Source organism: Chionomys nivalis, chromosome 2 (genome assembly GCF_950005125.1).
Source record: "Chionomys nivalis chromosome 2, mChiNiv1.1, whole genome shotgun sequence".
NCBI classification, from domain to species: Eukaryota; Metazoa; Chordata; class Mammalia; order Rodentia; family Cricetidae; genus Chionomys; species Chionomys nivalis.
The window spans coordinates 24,098,035-24,116,201 of record NC_080087.1 but is presented as its reverse complement, the minus strand read 5'-3'; the positions used below and the strand labels follow the sequence as shown (position 1 = coordinate 24,116,201).

Sequence of the window (18,167 nt, the reverse complement as noted above, 5' to 3'; positions counted from 1 at the left end):
TCCATATGCATAAAGTTAGAAGCCTACAGATATTTTTCCAAAGCATAGCCAATGATTTATCACTGCTGAGAAAAAATGCTCACATTGTATCTTTGAGGAGAATCAGTGTCATGGGTTATTACATTTTATAATGGATCTCTTTCTTACTTTAGAAAGAAAAAATACTACATTTTTTATTATTATTTTTTTATTATTGAAAGGCTTTTTATATATGATTTATATGTATATATGTCAGTGCACAGAATGACATCAACCACAATAGGAAGAGGCACTTGGTGAAATTTACCCCTGCTCTCAGGCACAAATGTTAGGACTTGAGGAAGGCTTGAGATATATCTTGATAACCTTGGATAGCCTATGAAGTGTATTTGTACCAGCTAGCCTCTAGTGTGATGGTTTGACAGAACAGGGGCATGACACAGCAACAACTTCCTTTACTCAGCATTTGTAAATGCCTTCCCCTTGTTGGGTTATCAGTGAGTCCTCACCTTCATGTGTTTACTGTCTTAGATAAATGAGTTTTACAGAATTAAAGGATGTATGTGGAAGATTACCTGGAATTGTCTATTTTTATTATTGTTGTTTTTGTTTGTTTCTTTGCTTCCTTTTTCTCTAATTTTAGCATTGAAAGGCTATGTACATGGCTCAATTGTAACATGCTGGCTGTGTAAGCATGAGGACCTGAGATGTATCCCCATAACCCACTTAAGTCTGGTGCAGTAGCATAGGGCACATGCTTATAATCCCAGCATCAAGGAGGGAGAGACAGGAAACTAGGACTCAGTATATTGTTTGTGTGATTGGGCGGAAGGTAAGTGCTCGTTGTTTTGAGGTGTGTAGGAGAGGTATGAATGTTAGGACTAAAATGGAGAGGATAAGGGCTAGTACACCACCTAGTTAACATCCTTGGTACACAATGACCAGATATTCTAACCTACCCATAAACTGCAGGCTAATGAGAGACCCTGTCTCAAAAGCAAGGTGGACAGATTGACCACTGACCTCTGAGTGCATGTAAATATACATGAAAGTGTACCTGTGGGTATGCACATTAAAAACACACAAATAAAAAATAAAATGTGAGCATTAAGAAATGGTTCCCCTCCCTCTTTTATGTGTCAATAACTCCTTTTTTCTCTCTGCAGTTTTCTGATTTTAGTTTCTAAAATTATGTTACTTTGAAGAGCCTATTTGTGACATCACTGAATTAGAGTCACATGACTTTTCTCTTGTGCAGATTTACAGCAGCAGCACTTGCTGCAGCTTCCCTGAAAAGCTGTTCTTCACTTTCTGTCTCTCCCCCAGAATAACAACAAGCCAGAGATCAGTGTGAAGGAGTTTATAGACTGGATGCATTTAGAACCTCAGTCCATGGTGTGGTTGCCGGTTCTGCATCGCGTGGCAGCTGCGGAGACTGCAAAGCATCAGGCCAAGTGCAACATCTGCAAAGAGTGTCCAATTGTTGGGTTCAGGTGAGATGCGATAAGAGAAACCCCGACTCCATGGTTTCTGTTCTCCTTGTGTGGTCTTTTGGTATGCTTCTCATCCCTCTCCATTTCCTGCTTGTTGGTTTTCCTCTTGAGTACATTCGATGCTCAGCATTGTCCATCCTTCTCAAGTGACATTCGTTCACATCATCTATATGCAAACTTATTTTTGTTCTTATAGTTATTAATAATGCTTTAGTCCAGAATCGAGAATTTTTTATGAATATCTTTTTACCGAGGCCATAGGAATTTTCATGCAGGATAACTGCATTGTGGATTATATACACATAGTTTTGGTCAAATTTCTTGGTTGTTCCATGTTGCTTGGGATCAAACTTAGTAAGATGGGAGCAGCGTGTAAAATATGAACTGATAACTCCATGTCACTTCTGCTAAGTTTGTTGTGATCAGTCTTCCTTTACACCTGCCCATTATTAGTGCTGATGAAGTATATTCTCTCTCCCTCCATCCCCCACCTTTTCCTCTGTGTGTGCATGTACATACATGCTCCAGGATGTCTGTGCTTGTATATGGAGACCAGAGGTTGATGTCAAGTATCTTCATCTTCCTCCGTCACTCTCCAATTTATTTTTTATATAGAGCACTTACTGAACCTGGAATTCAGCTCAGCTGAATAGCAAATTCCAGGTGTCTTCCTGTCTCCATGTCCCCAGTACTCTGATGACAGATGCATGCTACTAAGCCCAGCATTTTTATATGGGTTCTTAAGGATCTGAACTCAGATCCTCATGCTTGGCTGAGCCAGTCACTGCATGGCCCAGTCCATCTTGTAGTGTTCTCATTGAGTCAAGGTCTCCTAGAGGAGACCATGTAGGGCCTGTGCACCATGTTTGTCATAAGGTTGAATGTTTGTGAATCCTGGTTCTTCCACATCCTCTTGTCGGTAAGTATACATTAGACCTTCTAGATTATACTACGTTCTCTTCCTGAGGTTTCTGATTTCTCTTAGGAATAGTTACTACGTAAGTGTCTAGAGTAGTACATGCTTTACACAGAAAACACCAAGCTCTTTTTATTATTGCTCATAACATTATTAGTTATGGTCAGCCTGATGCAGCAATACACGAAGAATACAAGCAACATTGAAATTTCTGTAAAGTGGAGACAGGAGAAGTATGCATGTGTGAGCAACTGTAAGATCTATTTTTGTTTGTGTGTTTATATGTGTATGTGCCCATTTGTGAGTAGGGCCATGGAGGCCGGAAGAGGGTGTCAGATCCTTTGGAGCTGGAGTTACATTTGGTTATAAGCCATCCATCATGAGTGCTGGGGACCAAATTTAGAATCTTTGGAAGAGCAGCCAGCACTCTTGCCCACTGAGCCATCTCTGCAGCTCCTGTATATTGAACTTTTGTGAAACTGCTAGAATTTTCTACTAATTACTTTCAAATTGAATTTAATTTTTTCTCAATTTATTTATTTTATGTGCATTTTATTGCCTACACGTATGTGTACCATGTGCATGAAATGCCCATGGAGGCCTGAAGAGGGTGTTGTCTCCCCAGAGCAGGAGTTACAGATGGTTGTTAGCCACGAAATGGGTGCTGGGAATCGAACCCATGTCCTCTAGAAGGGCAATCAATGCTCTTTACTGCTGAGCTATCTCTCCAACCCCCCCAATTGGAATTTTAATGAAATTTTAGATCTATAGGGTGTTTACCAAGCTGAGAATGGTTTCAGCTAAAATTGCACACAGCTACTCAACAGCCACATAAATAAAAAAACAAGAGACCTCATTTCCTCTCATGTAAACATAGTACAAAGATAGACAACCCAAGACTGGTGACTTGCATTTTCACAGTGACCTCATACCAGCAAATTGGTTCTCCTGGATGTCACTTCCATCTTTAGCAAGGAGAGAAAATGAGTGTTCTTCTTCCCCGTTGCGTCAGTCCCTTAATATCCCAATGGGAACCCTGGCCCAAGACCTCATCCTAGATTGCCCTGCTTACCACCATCAGCAAGCAAGACTGAGAAATCGTATTTTTAGCAGAGCACATTGCTAAAATGTGCTGAGAGTGTAAGAGTGTCTCACTGATGAAGAAAAAGGAAGAGCTATCAGCACGAAACAAGATCCCACTAAACTAAGGCGATGTCAGTCATATTTGTCAAACTATGCCAATAGGTAGAAAGATATTAGTATAAGGGATATGTCAAGCCAGGACGTAACACAGCTGGTAGAAGTAGACTGTCTCCAGATAACTTTCAAATGGTTTTTCATGTCCTTTTAAAAACCCTTCATCACTTAATAGTTTATAATACCAGCCTGGCATAACCTTTATATTATTTTTACATTCTGACTCTTCTAGTTTTAGCATGTATATTTCCCCCAATAAATACAGCTATAATTTATATCTTGTAGTCCCACCAGCCATCTTACCTGACTGGAAAATTTGGGGGATGTTTTCCATTTGGACCCCTTAGAAGTGGAAAATTAAGAGTGTTGGTTCTGCAAACAGACATCAATGTACAGTGTTTTTGTTTTTTTTTCTATGAGGAGCTTGAAACACTATTTCTTTCAAGATTATGTAATTAATAATCAGGATTTTATTTAACATGTCCCTGGTTACAGGGTATTTATTTAATTTATTTTTATTTTTATACATTGGTGTTTTGCCTTCATGTATGTTTGTATGAGAGTGTCAGAAGTCCTGGATCTAGAGTTAGAGAGAGTTGTGAGCTGCCATGTGGGTACTGGGAATCAAACCTAGGTCCTCACCTGGAAGAGCAGCCAATGCTTTCTTCAGCCACCTACAGGGTATTTCCTCCTCTTTTTTTTTTAAACTAATGGCTATTTTAAACAAAACCTAAAAAATTTCATTGTAAAAATGAATGCTCTTGTGATGGAATTTTATATTCATTTCTTACCTGTAATCTAATTGGTATATTAAAATTATCCAACTCATTTTCATAACATTCTCTGTCATATTCTGTCCACATTCAGATATCATGCAGAATGTTCTGACGTTGATATTTGACCTTCTCATCATGTGTAAACATTTGCAAGCATGTTTGAGACTCTTAAGACACACTTGCATTTGTTTGCCATATGTCATTGCATGCCTGCATGCCATTCTCGGGAATAAAGAAAGAATTTTGAATCAAAAATCATAAAACAGCTTATGAGCCAAGTCTCTACTTCCTCCACTTTATGGGACCCTTTTCAATAAATAAATAAATTCTAAAAATGTTCTTCTTCATCCCCAATCATTAAAGAATGAATTGTCACTTCTAAATTGATGGTGAGATACAAAATTTTCTATTTGTGGTAATGAACTGTTGATTTGAACCAATGGCGCTCTTTTTTGAATTTAGATTAAGTAACAGGAGTGACGGCCACTCTTTTCTTTACCACAGGTATAGAAGCCTAAAGCATTTTAACTATGACGTCTGCCAGAGTTGCTTTTTCTCGGGAAGAACAGCAAAGGGCCACAAATTACATTATCCAATGGTGGAATACTGTATACCGGTGAGTTCAGAGCTTTGAACCAATTGACCAGGGATGGCGTTTTATCCATTTTATTTTTACTTGACTTTTTTTTAAAACCTCTTGAAAGAATGTCTGGTTGTAATTTTTTGTTGTTTTCTTTCCTTTGAAGTATGTGTTCTTCATGTGTTGAATTAGTTAAGAAAATTTCTGCATTACTCCAGTTGTAATTTATTGACTTTATAAGTAGGTGTTTTGGTTTTAGACTTCTTTTTAAACAAGTTAAAGAAACTGATACTAACTTGCTTGTGTTGAAAATGAAATTATTTGCTGAAAACAGCTGTGGTTCTTTTAGACTTTTAAGGGATGTTTTCATGTTTTCTAAAAGAAACTTGCACGTTATCAAAACAAAAAATAGAGAAATCAAAAATATTCATAGGTTTACTTTCTAAACAAATTACCTTCTAATCTCTTTACATGTTCGAATTTTTTTTCCATTTTTTTTATTCTTTTTTAATTAAAATTTCCAACTGCTCCCCGTTTCCCATTTCCCACACATTGCCCCCTCCCCCCACTCCCCTCCCCCATCCCCACTCCTCTTCTCCTCCCCCCAGTCCATTTCCCCTCCCTCTCTATACTGAAGAGCAGACCAAATTCCCTGCCCTACAGGAAGACCAAGGTCCTCCCACTTCCATCCAGGCCCAGGAAGGTGAGCATCCAAACAGGCTAAGCTCCCACAAAGCCAGTTCATGTATTAGGATCGAAACCTAGTGCCATTGCCCTTGGCTTCTCATCAGCCTTCATTGTCTGCCATGTTCAGAGAGTCCAGTTTCAACCCATGCTTATTCAGTCCCAGTCCAGCTGGCCTTGAAGAGCTCCCAATAGATCAGTTCCACTGTCACAGTGGGTGGGTGCACGCCTCGTGGTCCTGATTTCCTTGCTCATGTTCTCCCTCCTTCTGCTCCTCATTTGGACCTTAAGAGCTCAGACCGTTGCTCCAATTTGGGTCTCTGTCTCTCTCTCGATCTATCGCCAGTTGAAAGTTCCTGTGCCATTCTCCTTGGCCTCTCGTCAGTTCTCATTGTCCGCCACATTCCGAGAGTCCGGTTTTATCCCATGTTTTTTCAGTAGCAGTCCAGCTGACCTTGGTGAGCTCCCAATAGATCGGCCCCACTGTCTCAGTGGTTGGGTGCACCCCTCATGGTCCTGACTTCCTTGTTCATGTTCTCTCTCCTTCTGCTCCTCATTATAACCTTGGGAGCTCAGTCCGGTGCTCCAGTGTGGGTCTCTGGCTCTATCTCCATCCATCGCTAGATGAAGGTTCTATGGCGATATGCAAGATATTCATCAGTATGATTATAGGATAGGTTCATTTCAGGTACATGTTCGAATTTTATAAAAATCTGCATATATATGTAAATTTGCTTTGGCTTAATTTTTTCTAAAAAACACTATGCAGCTCTGGCTGGCCTAGAGCTTACCATGTATATTGGACTGGTTTGCTCCAGTATATAAAAAGATCCACCCACATCTGCTTTCTACTTCAAAAAATCCAAGATTCAAGACACGAACTACCATGCTTCCTGTTAATATATTTTTTATCCCAAGTTTTCCATTTGACTTTGTAGATAATAGCTGTCCCCCATTTTACCTTAGACAATAGCTTCCCATCACAGAGTATTAATTGAATGAATTACTGTAATTGGGCTAATCACTTTTGAAATTTAGGTCTAGTGTTGCTAGCAACATTTAAAAGCATTGCTGAGAAGGCAGCACTTTATATGTGTGATATAAATTGCATCTCCATTGAGTAAATGACTGGAAGTGGTGGTCTAGGTCAATGGATATGAGTATCCTCAAGGCCAAAGTACTTGATCCCCACATCCTATTCCAAAAGAGGTCTCTGTCACCGTAGGATATTGCCACAGTTGCTAATGTGTCCATCTTGCCATAGCCCCTGAAGCTTTGGATACAGCTATTGTGCTTTCTTTGACCTAGAGCTGCTCTGTCCTGAGATCATACTCCTTTTCTATCAGGGTTATTCCTTAGGTTCCTTCAAAAGTCACGCCTAAGTTTACTTATAGAGTCGTATATTTTCTTTAGAGAATTAAGTTACTTTTTGGATCATAAATCTATGTAAAGGGAGCTGTACATATCATTATTCTTTTTTTAATAATATGGTGGTAGAGAAGGCCGGTCCCATGAGATAGCAGTCTCACAAGGGGCAGCAGTGGGCCACCCAAGGCTCCAGAGGGTCACCGGAGGCCACCCCTGAGGCCTCTGAGGCCTTGGCTGGGCTGGTTCCCTTGGCTGGTGGGAGACCACAGTTGGGGAGAGATAGATACGCCATGCAGAGAGAGAGTTTGGGTATAGAGATTATTTAGTGGGTTATAGAAGAGAAAGGGAAAGGGAAGGAAAGAAGGTGGGGAGAAAGAGGCAGTAGTTGCCTCCTCAGAAGAGAAACAGAAAGAGAGAGATCCACTTGCCTTGGTGGGGGGGGGTAAGTGGGTGGGGTTTGTCTCTTAAAGGGACAAGGTACCCAGGTGACAGGTCAGGCTAGCAGATCATAACACATATAAAATATACACATATAATTCTACCATTCTTAGTGTTTTATTTTAAATAAATAGAGATTCTTATATGTGGACAGGAAATTTCTAGAAAATGTTGCTGAATTATAGTGGGTGAAATATTCTTGATGCCTAACCCTAAGATTAATAGGAAACTACTGTTCCCAAGGGTGTTTAGAAAGTATCATTTATTACAGTTATTAGTTTATTTACTAAACCAACTAATATTGAATTCTTACTATATGTCAGGCATTATTATCAAATGAGCTGGGTGCTAGCTGAAGTGGTCCAGACAGAATCTAGTAGATACTCCATATGCATGTGTAAATGGTATGTGTAGACACTTAGTGCCCAGAAGTCACTGAGTGTGTTAACAGAGAGAAAGGAACAGGAAGTGAGGCTAAGTAGAAGACAAGGGAAAGGTGACAAAAAGCAGCCAGTGTGATGGCTGAGACCAGCTGGGTCTGCAGTTAGAGAAGTGAGCTAAGTGTGCTTAGAGTGGGAGACTCGGTCCCTTCTTGCCTGATAATCACCTTTTGGAGAAATGGCTTTCACTGTTCCCAAGAGAGTTCATATTCATCTCAGGGCCAGAGCAGAGATTCAGAGTCCTCCGTCTAGGCATGGTCAGGGCTTGTCTTCCGCTTTAAGTTGGAACCAACAGTGAATTTCTTGAGCAGCATAGTTCCGTCCAGGTAGATATGCTTTTAAGTGACGCTGGGGGTGGGGGCCGTAAGAAGTAGGCAGCCTTGAGCTATAAGAAACTAAGGTAATGCTTGTTTAGTTCTTTTAAAAGAGGGCGGGGTGGGTGTATGGAGTAATTTGAACCGAGAATGAACCGTTTGAATGGGGTTATAGTTGTAAGCTCAACGGGGCAGAAGGCTAAGAGCCCTAGCTGTAGCTAATTCAAGGAGAGAGAATCGGTGTCTAGCATCAGTTCTAAGGGTTTGTCATCTGCTCCCAGGAAAGGTAAGATTACCGACGCGCATCTTTGATACTGAGGAGGGGATCTGTGATACTGAGCAAGGAAACAACAAAGAAATGCGATGCCTGAGGATGTAGCAAGTGACTTTGAAAAGCAGGATAGGGCGACAGAATGATGAGGGGAGCCATTTCAGACAAGGCGAGCCAGGTCCTGCTTGAGAAGCCGACCTTGGAGTTGAACGTGAAGGTGTGAAGAGACTCGGCAGCCATGCAAACAGTAGAGGTAGAGAAACATCAGACATCGCAGAAGGAAGAAGCGCCATCCTCAGTGTCCTCTCACAGTGCCCATGAGGCTGACAGGGAGGTTTAGAACCAAAGTGGAGCATGTCCCTCAAACGAGGCACAGCAAGACACACTTAGTCCATAGATGACGTACCCAAAGGAAAAGGTGAGGTCCCCTGTTCAAAGATTACCAAGAATTTTCAAATGACAATGAAGGACCATTGAATAAAGTTGGGGAATCTTCTGAGCATGGGATTGCTTGCTCGTTTGCTCGCTCGCTCGCTCGTTGGCTTCTGTCCACTGAATCTCTTCTCCTCTCAAGGCACAGCAAAGGCTTGATGAAAGCAGAGTCAGGTTACAACAGGACACCATTCAAATTCTTGTAAGGAATTTAGATTGGGAAGAAAGATAATGTTAATATTTAAATGATAACAGATAGAAATTCAGAGAACCGATTATAAAGCTCTAATAGTAAATGCAAAAAAATCGAAATAAGTGGATGAGGTTAGAGTATTGATATAGAATTGCTGTTTTTATTCCCATTCATACAATCATTTCTAATAGTTTTTAGCATTCCCAAACAATTTGAAACCAATACACTTTTAATAATCACTGGGCAATAGAAGACTGCTTGCAATCACTGAGGGTATGAGCTCCTAGCTCCTATTACCAATGTGGAATAAAACAAAATGAAACTAAACTCTAAGTCAGTGATTCTCAGCCTGTGGGTTGTGACCCCACTGGGGAGTTGGATGACCCTGTTCACAGGGATCACCTAAGATCATCGGAAAACACAGATATTTACATTGCAATTCATAACAACAGTAAAATTGCAATTATAAAGTAGTAACAAAAATAATTTCATGCTTGAGGGTTACCACAACATGAGGAACTGTATTAAAAGCTCACAGCATTAGGAAGATTGAGGACCACCACTCTGAGTAATCCCAAACTATTTCTGTTATGTCGTCCTTTCCAAGTGACTCTTCCATTTCTGGGATTCCAATTACCCTTTAATTTCCTGGATGAGTGCCTTTTCCAGGACAAGTTTTGGGAGATCATTTGGCCTTTCCTGAACTTACGTAGCAATCCTATCCTTGGCTTTATTAGGTTAGTTTTTGCACTTGGCCTATAAGTTTGTGTTCTTTTTACCTGCTTTGTGCTGGGAATCAAACCTAGAGCCCCATGCATCCTAGGCAAACAGCCTACTGCAGAGCATGGTAGGCGAGCAACCTACCACAGAACTAAGCCTATAACTTCTTATAAAGTTCCTAGATATATTTGTAAAGTGAGTCTTAGAGTCATATTTTTGCATTGAGTGGTATGCCGTGACTTAACTGCTTTTCTTTTTGTTCACCTGCATTCTTTAGATCTTTTACTTTTTCATTCTGCAGTCTTCTTTCTAAGTACACTGTTTTTTTTTTTAATGGTCCATCCATCTTGCACCCAATATCTAAATTCCCTTAATGTCTGTCTTAGAAAATGGGCTTAAACACAAGCTCATTTTTCCCAGTAAAGTGATTATAAGTGATTCCGCGTTTTAAATGGATGTGACCTTTCCATAAGCATCTTGGTACTTGCAGTTCTCACAACCCATCTCCATTTCTGGCTAAGAAAATGGCCTATTCAGATCCCTGGCTCATCTGTTTCTCCTACAAGGTCACATTTTACCCTTCTCTCGATGTTTTTATTACTGGAAAATACAATTTGTAAACCCCATTTTGAGGCCTCAGTACTCCCCAAATGTTTCAGCAACCTATCAGCTTATTATTTATGACAATGTTTGTGTTTGGCTATAGGAAGACTAATGGTGTATGAATTAGCTATCATGATTCATGAAAGTATTTTATGATACTGATAATCAAATATTTGCATGAGGAAATGGAGCGGAATTTTTTTCTCGGAAAATTATTTTCAGCTCTTACTACCCATTGCTATTGTGTATTCCAAATGTGTAATCATTTCTTCATTCAGCTTTATAAAAGCTAATGCTCAAGAAATAGCATTACATTAATGTCTGTCACTTTTCTCTCTCTATTCATGTGCGCCCTACCTTTCCAGAAAAACACCTCAACTGATACTTGTAGAGGAACCCTTGTAACCTCCTCTAGGTGTTGGGCCTCTAGTGAAGACAGCACATTATGATTGGAGCATGTGATAGACCCACCACTAAAGACAGTGTCCCACAGTCCCCTTCAAGGGCACTCTGCCAATGACTTGGCCTCCCATCAGACCTCACCTTCTAAAGCTTCCACCAACTTCCAGTAAGGACACCCCAGAGACTGCCTTTAATACACAGACCTTCAGGGGACACTCAGCAGGCAATCTCAGTCTCTTACATGTCGTTGTAGCAGACCATGGATACATGGTATGTAACGGGCATGCTCTCATTCGGCTAATGTTTAGGGAGAAATGCAAGCTGGAAGCACCTCATGGGGCCAGGGCTGGCTTACATCATCTCATAGAAGGAGATGGAAGAGCAAAACAGCACATGTGTGAAAAAGAGGGGAGGGAGCCCAACACATTTTTTATCGGGAATCTTTGCTGCTAAAATTGTTGCTTCCAGAGAAACTTTCCAACACATTGAATAATCAAGCCATTTACCTCCATATTGAATATTCCCCCATCCAGTCTTCTTTAAAAACATCATTGCTATGAATAGCCAAAATTTAATTTGAGTTAGAAAAACAATCATGCTATTAAAGAGTGCTAAAGGCTTTTTTTAAAAAAAAATTCACATTACAATTTAATTTCTATGGCATTTTTATTTTTGGTTGGATTTTGTTTTCATAATGGGCAGCCCAGCCCTAGGCTCTCATTTATACTAGATATCCACTTTACCTCTGTGCTCTGTTCCAGAACTTTTAAAAGGCATTTTCATTTTGGGATAGAGTTTCAAAACTGCCCAAGTCGACCTTGAACCTGCAACCTTCAGCCTTGATCTTTGGAGAGGATGGAACTGCAGAACCACCTTACCGGGGCCAACACACTGTTATCTGTAGCTTCAGTAACATCTGTGATGCTCTGGGGCTGACTCACATAACAACTGACAGCTTAGATGTATTTCCATTCCAAGCTCCTCTCCAGATTTGCCAATCACCAGTCTACTCTCTGCCACTCTCAGTTTGACTTCTAATTTCTTCTTTAGATTCTGTTTATAAATAAGACCTATGTGTAAATATGCACAATATTTCTCTTTGTATATCTGGGTCGTTTCACTCAGTATCATGTCCTCAGGTTCATCCGTGTTGTCACCAATGGGAGGATTTCTTTCTTTTCTAAAACTAATATTCTCTCTCTCTCTCTCTCTCTCTCTCTCTCTCTCTCTCTCTCTCTCTCTCTCTCTGATATTTTCTTTATTCATGTATCATGGGGTATTTAAATTGACTCCACATCTCAGCTCCCACACATAATGCTACATTGGACGTGCCAGTACAGTACTTCTTTGAGAAGCTGATGTTATTGTCTTTGGATATGTGTCCAGAAGTAGGATTTGTAGCTCATTTAGTATTGATCTTTTAGCTCCTTTAATGAGCTTCCGATTCAAGACTGCGCCACTAGTGGTGTCTTTACACTTCAGAGAGGTGGCTTGCACGTGATTTATAAGAGTCCATGCAATTGCTCACCATGAGTGACCACTGAATAGGATTCAATGCGAAGGAGAATGGAAAATGTTTAGAGTCTCTACTCGGGTCGGTCCGGGGTCACCAAAGATGAGTAAAGATTGCTACCTTGACACCGGAGCACAGCTAAGGTTAATTGACCAAGATGTTATCCGTGACTCAGCCATTGCTCAGCAGCTTCCGAATTACACAATAATAGTTGGAGGCCAAAGGAGTAAGACATTCACAAGCAGTTATGGTACTGTGGATGTCATGGGCTTTCCTTATGCTGAATAAACCTAATACTGGTGAAGGAGCTAGAGATGAAAATTTGGGGGTGAGCAAAACTTTATCAAGAAAGGAAGAGTAAGGCTCCAAAGAGTCTAGTCAACAAGAGATTTTTTTCCCCTCAAGTTATAGCTTTTAAAATGAAAGATGTTTTGAGTTCCGGCAGGGCCTAAGGTACAGTCACATCCCAATATTTAACCAAAATGGGATGGAGAGGGCTTCAGAAGTGAGGTGGAATTTAGGGCATCAACACTGTGTCTCCAGAAAATGACAGGTTATAGCTCTGTGGCACTGTATCTTTAAAAGGGCTTCAAGAGCACATTGGTTATAGATGGTGAGGTAGAGAGGCAAATTGCAAGGGAAGAAAAATTATGTCTTTTCTTCCTGTTTTTAGAGTCACAGCTGAAGACAGAATAGCAAATGTACACAGATTCATTGAATGACAAGTTTTCCTGAGACCTGGTCAGTTGTCCTCATCAACTTAGACCCATGAAACCTAAAATGGACATGTCCAACAGAACTGTCATATACAAGCTGTCCACATGCTTTAGCATTGCCGGGACATAAATTTCATTTTTATTTTTATTTCCTGAACTCTGAGGCCTTCATAAGGGAATGAAAACCCAGAGAAATGGAGAAGCCTATTTAGTTTAGTGCTAAGGGTTTCGTGAAGAGTGGACAGTTAGAGAAGTCGAAATGAACAAAGAGATTGTGACATAGCCTTGTGGTACTAGGGAAGTAAAAAGCCTGCTTGTAAAGACACTGCTCCAGGTCCCGTGTCTTCAAAAGATGTCCTGGTCACCTACTGCTGCTGTAGCAGAACATCTCCAGATGAGTGGTTGACAAACCACAGGTGGTTGTTCATCACACAGGTATGGAGACTGAGAAATCCAAGTTAGAAGTCTGCATCTGGTAATAATAATTGTGTTATTCCATGCTGAAATACATGGCAAGATAACACAGAAGAGAGAGGAAGGGGAAGCAGAAAGAGCTATGCACACCCACTTTATCAGGCTCCCAGATCAGTAACCACCCTCTTCTACTATAGCATCTGATGATGCCAGAGCCCACGTTACCTAGTCAAGTCTTAACATCCTGTCCTTCGTCATCTTGCACTGGGAATTAGGCTTCCAACATAAGAAATGTATGGGACCCTTTGAACACTTAGCAATGGATAATGTTGGTAATTCCTACCTGTCCAAGAGGGGCTTCATGAGCTGCTCCTGGGGACAAGAACAGAGAACAATCTTCCTGCTTCTGCTGTTTTTTCTAATGCCTTTGGGGTAACATGTACTAAATTGCAATGAATGTAAACATTCCTTTTTCTTGCCCTTTTTATAGCATGTCCTCAGCTTTAGGATTCGTGTATGGGAAGGGGGACAAACATGCTAGAGGAGAATATGGGAGAGCAGGTCGAGTGCACAGCAATGAGGATGCAAAGTAGACAGACAAAGGCTGTGTGCATGCACTGAGGGATAGCAGCCCCACCAAGTCAGGGAAAACGAAACATTGAGCGAGTGCTGTATTACTCCATACAGATTTCAGGCTATGAAGGGATGGCTAGGATGGAAAGGCGTTTGAGAGACATGCTATTTCAAGATGAAGAAACTAGATATTTGGAAATCTTTCCTTTCAGGACAGGCTATTTCGAGCTTCTAAGTGCTGGGATTGAGTTACTGTAAATTTTCTCGTTGAATTGAAGTTCATTAAACAGAACTGGTTTATACTGATATTTTCACTGAGATTTTGTTAAAAAACAAAAAGGAAGAATAGGGGGAAGTGTCTCTATGGAAGATGATTTTAAATTAGTATCACTTAAAACAGATCAGTAGTACAGTTTTTAAGCAAGTGTGTGGTCGTATTTACATTACTTAGAAAATACTTCCTTTAGTCAAACCTGTGTGGCTAAGACCTTTCATATTTAATACAACTGTGACTCCTCATCAATAGGAACAACAGCAAACATTTACAGACCAGTATTAATTTCAATGTTAATTTCTGTATATCAGCTCAATCCTCAGCACAGTAAATGGAGACATTTTTTTTCAAAGTTGACAACATATCTAAGGTTCCCAAATACCTATATTGTGTGTTATGTGTTTGCTTATGTAAAAAGTTCAATAATAGCAATGTGTTCCGCAATCATACCAGCAACTCCATCGGTTTCTGTTGTCAACCGAACATAAGGATGGAGACGTCCAGGGTACTATAGTAAAAACTGAATGTTCTTTTCGAAACAAATTTCAATGTATTTGTCATGTTAAGTACAGTGTGGAAGAGAAGAGGTATGAGCAGGTAAAAAGAATTTACCGAGAACATAAACAGAGAATTTATTGAGGTATATTGTCTAGAGGCTGCAGAGGAGTTCTCATAGAGGACAGATAAACTGGGGAGACTGATCTATCTCATAGGTCATTTATTCAGGGCTGATCTCACTGCCTTATTAAATTGTAGACTTTACAGCATAAGTTGTCTTTCTTGAGGGTGGGCCTTTGAGTAGAAGCCGTGGAGGTCTATTAAGAGTCGGTCTCCAAAGGTTTTCTTCATGGGAGTCAGGTTCAAGTCACTGTGGCCTGGTTGTTTAGTGTAGGGACTTTTCATTGGCGTTTGGCTTTTTGGCTACATGATATTCTTGTTGCCATGGGTTTATAGATGTAGAAATAACCCAAGATCTATATAAACTGATAGAATCAAATTACTATATTGGAAACAACAGATCCTCTTAAAATTAAAGCTAAATTTGTACCTTTTAAAATGGTATTGGCAAAGGTAAAGAACAAGGATAAAAAGGGACAAACTGGCACCAGTTGCTTTGTCTCCTCCCTCCTGCCAACATCGGTGTGTTGTGGGGTGGGGGCTGTGAAAACCAACTGTATGGAAATGCTGAAGTGCTGATCTCATCCTTGTTGACTTGGCATGGTTTGTGTTGGCAGCCTTGCTTCTTCAGATGTGCTTTGGGATATTGGCCAATATGCGAAAATTGCAGCTTTGTTGATGTTTCTCTGACTTCAGCATCCCAAAGTGGTTTTTCTAAGCTCTTATCTCCCTGACGGTGATTTCTCAGCAAGTCCAGTGCATTTAGATGGCGCCATTAGCTCTTATGGCTGCAACAAGCTCTACTTTACACCGGTGGCTTATTGCCATCCTTGTCCTCAGTGATTCTGTCACTGTTACTTAATTTCTAGTTTCCTGTTTTTCCATGAAGACCCAAAGGCTCTGAGATTCTCTTACTGATTTCAACCAAGTCGTAGAATTCAAATGTGTCAGAATTTTAACTTGTTGAAATCAGCGAAAACTGAGTAAAAATCCAGGGTTAGTTTTGTCATTAGAAAAGAAGAATTCCCGGCTAGTGTCCCCAAGTCCTGTGTATAATGAGATGGACCACTGAGAAGCTTACACACAACCCTCAGCTCTGTCTTCAGCGAGTAAACCTTGGTAATGAGTGTGCTTGTATCAGTGACTCCAGTGTTTGCACACGGTGCACGAGGCCACCTTTCATTATTTACTCTTGTGTCAAACAACCGTGCATTTTTATATAACCTTGATTTACAACCTTAAACTTCCATGTTTCCCTCTGTATAACTTATTAGTGTTTGAATTTAATAGTTGAAAACCTAACGGAAGTGTTTCTCATAGACATAGATAATACTGTTGTTTGAGCTATGGACTAACCAAGAAAATCACTGGGAAATTAAAAATAAATGTAGTTTGGCTTATTTTCAGTTCTCTTTGTTATTTGGTTTAAATTGGTCTGAAATTAGCAGTTGTGTTTTGTCCTTGGGTATTTTTGGCATCATCGTAAACAGTCCATTTCTCTGTGGTGCCTTGGGGATCTCTGGCACTAGTAGTGAATGGTTCTTCAGCTGAAATAGAAAAGCAATTTACTCAAGGAGTCACTTCATAATAAATAGCACGGGGGCGAGCATTTCTGAATTCTAGATCTTTCTGTACCTAGGCCTTGCTTTTTTGTTTGCAAGTCACATTAATGCAAAGGAAATGCCTTTCCGTCATTCATCAATGTGTCTGAAGTTCAGGAGTGTGCTGGGGGTCAGCATTTAAGCTAAGAGTTTCAAACATGGAGCAAGAACACAGGGATTCATGCACATGGATTAATATATAGATACACAATTGAAGCCAAAGATAATTTCAAAGTATACTTTACCCAAAGTGACTTATATTTGCTCCTATTAAGTAGTAATTGGAAGAAAATTTAAAATCGTTCTAATGGAGGCTGGAGAGATGGCTTAGTGGTTAAGAACTCTGGCTGCTCTTCCAGTGGACTTGAGTTTGATTCTCAGCACCCACGTGACTGCTAACATCTGCCTGTAACTCCAGTTCTAGGGGATCTGATGGCCTCTTCTGGCCTGTACAATACTGTATGTGCGATGTGTGTGGCACACAGGTATACATGCAAGCATAGCATCCACATATATAAAATTAAAATAAATCATATATATATATACTATATAATTATTACACTGTAATATATAAATATACTGTATATATTAGTATATATACATACATACATATATATATATATATATACTCCTGACTTTGTCATTATTGCCATTGATAAAAGAGGATTGAAAAATGAAGTTGTCTGGTTTCAACACCTTAGGGTTTTGGTAGAAGCTTACATGAGGAGACTGGCTGTACAGTAGATTTTATAATTGGGCAAAGCTTTTCAGTATTTTATTCATTTATGATGATGGAGAACAAGTAGAGAGCTAGCTATTAGTATTGCTCAGGTAAGTTTATCTTCTTACTGCTCCTTTACTTCAGGATAATGGTGTGGCGTTAGAAGAAGAAAAAAATCAATTAGGAGGGTGTCTCTCTCTTGTGTATATGAGTTCTTACAGCTTGTGAGTCTAGAGGGGCTTGGAGGACGATGGAGGTCCATGGCTTCAGGCTATCTCAGGCTCCTTGTGTTTGTCATTTCCTCACATTTGTTAGGTAAAAAGAAACAGGGCAATTAATTAGTCAGTAAAACAGAAATCCTCATAGGCAATATTTGCAATAGAATCCTGTAGCAAGAAAGACTTCAAATAAAACTGGATGGTGACAGACCACCACTAGCCATAGAACCTACAAGATTGTCACTCCATGGGGGAATGAGAAGGAAGCAAAGGTATTTCAAACTGTAGGTCCTCCCAAGACATCAGATGGTCTGTAACAAACACAATGGGGTGCTTTTGAGCAGAAGTCTACCACTGAGGTGCTTGTTCTCTCCAACTTCAATGCGGTAGTTTTTGTTTTATCTAATTATATTTTATTTTGTTATTTTAGAAGCCTGTTCTTTCCTACTGAGAGGCAGAAAGGGGGTGGCTATGGAAAGGAGAGGAGGTGGGGAGGTGCTGGGAGAAGCAGAGGGAGGGCAAACTGCAATCAGAATATATTATGTGAGAAAAGAATCTATTTTCAATAAAAGAAAACCTAATGTTCCAAGAAGTGCATGTGGCGTTTAACAGGTTGACTCACTGTACAGTAATTTCCAGTAAGTTCCTTTCTGTTCCATCTTCCCACCATAATAGCAACAGTTGTCTGCTTTTAAAGAACAAGGCTCTGGATC

The 18,167-nt window shown here is 40.1% G+C and overlaps 1 protein-coding gene across 5 annotated transcripts in view; it reads left to right on the top strand.

The window, feature by feature from the left end:
• The window catches only part of Utrn (utrophin), a 528,929-nt gene that overhangs the window by 474,739 nt on the left and 36,023 nt on the right, over nt 1-18,167 (top strand). For all 5 annotated transcript variants that reach the window (XM_057761785.1, XM_057761787.1, XM_057761786.1 and 2 more), the window contains 2 exons: nt 1,306-1,472; nt 4,866-4,977. In XM_057761785.1, coding sequence (XP_057617768.1) covers nt 1,306-1,472; nt 4,866-4,977 — 279 coding nt within the window. The remainder of the gene's footprint in view (nt 1-1,305; nt 1,473-4,865; nt 4,978-18,167) is intronic.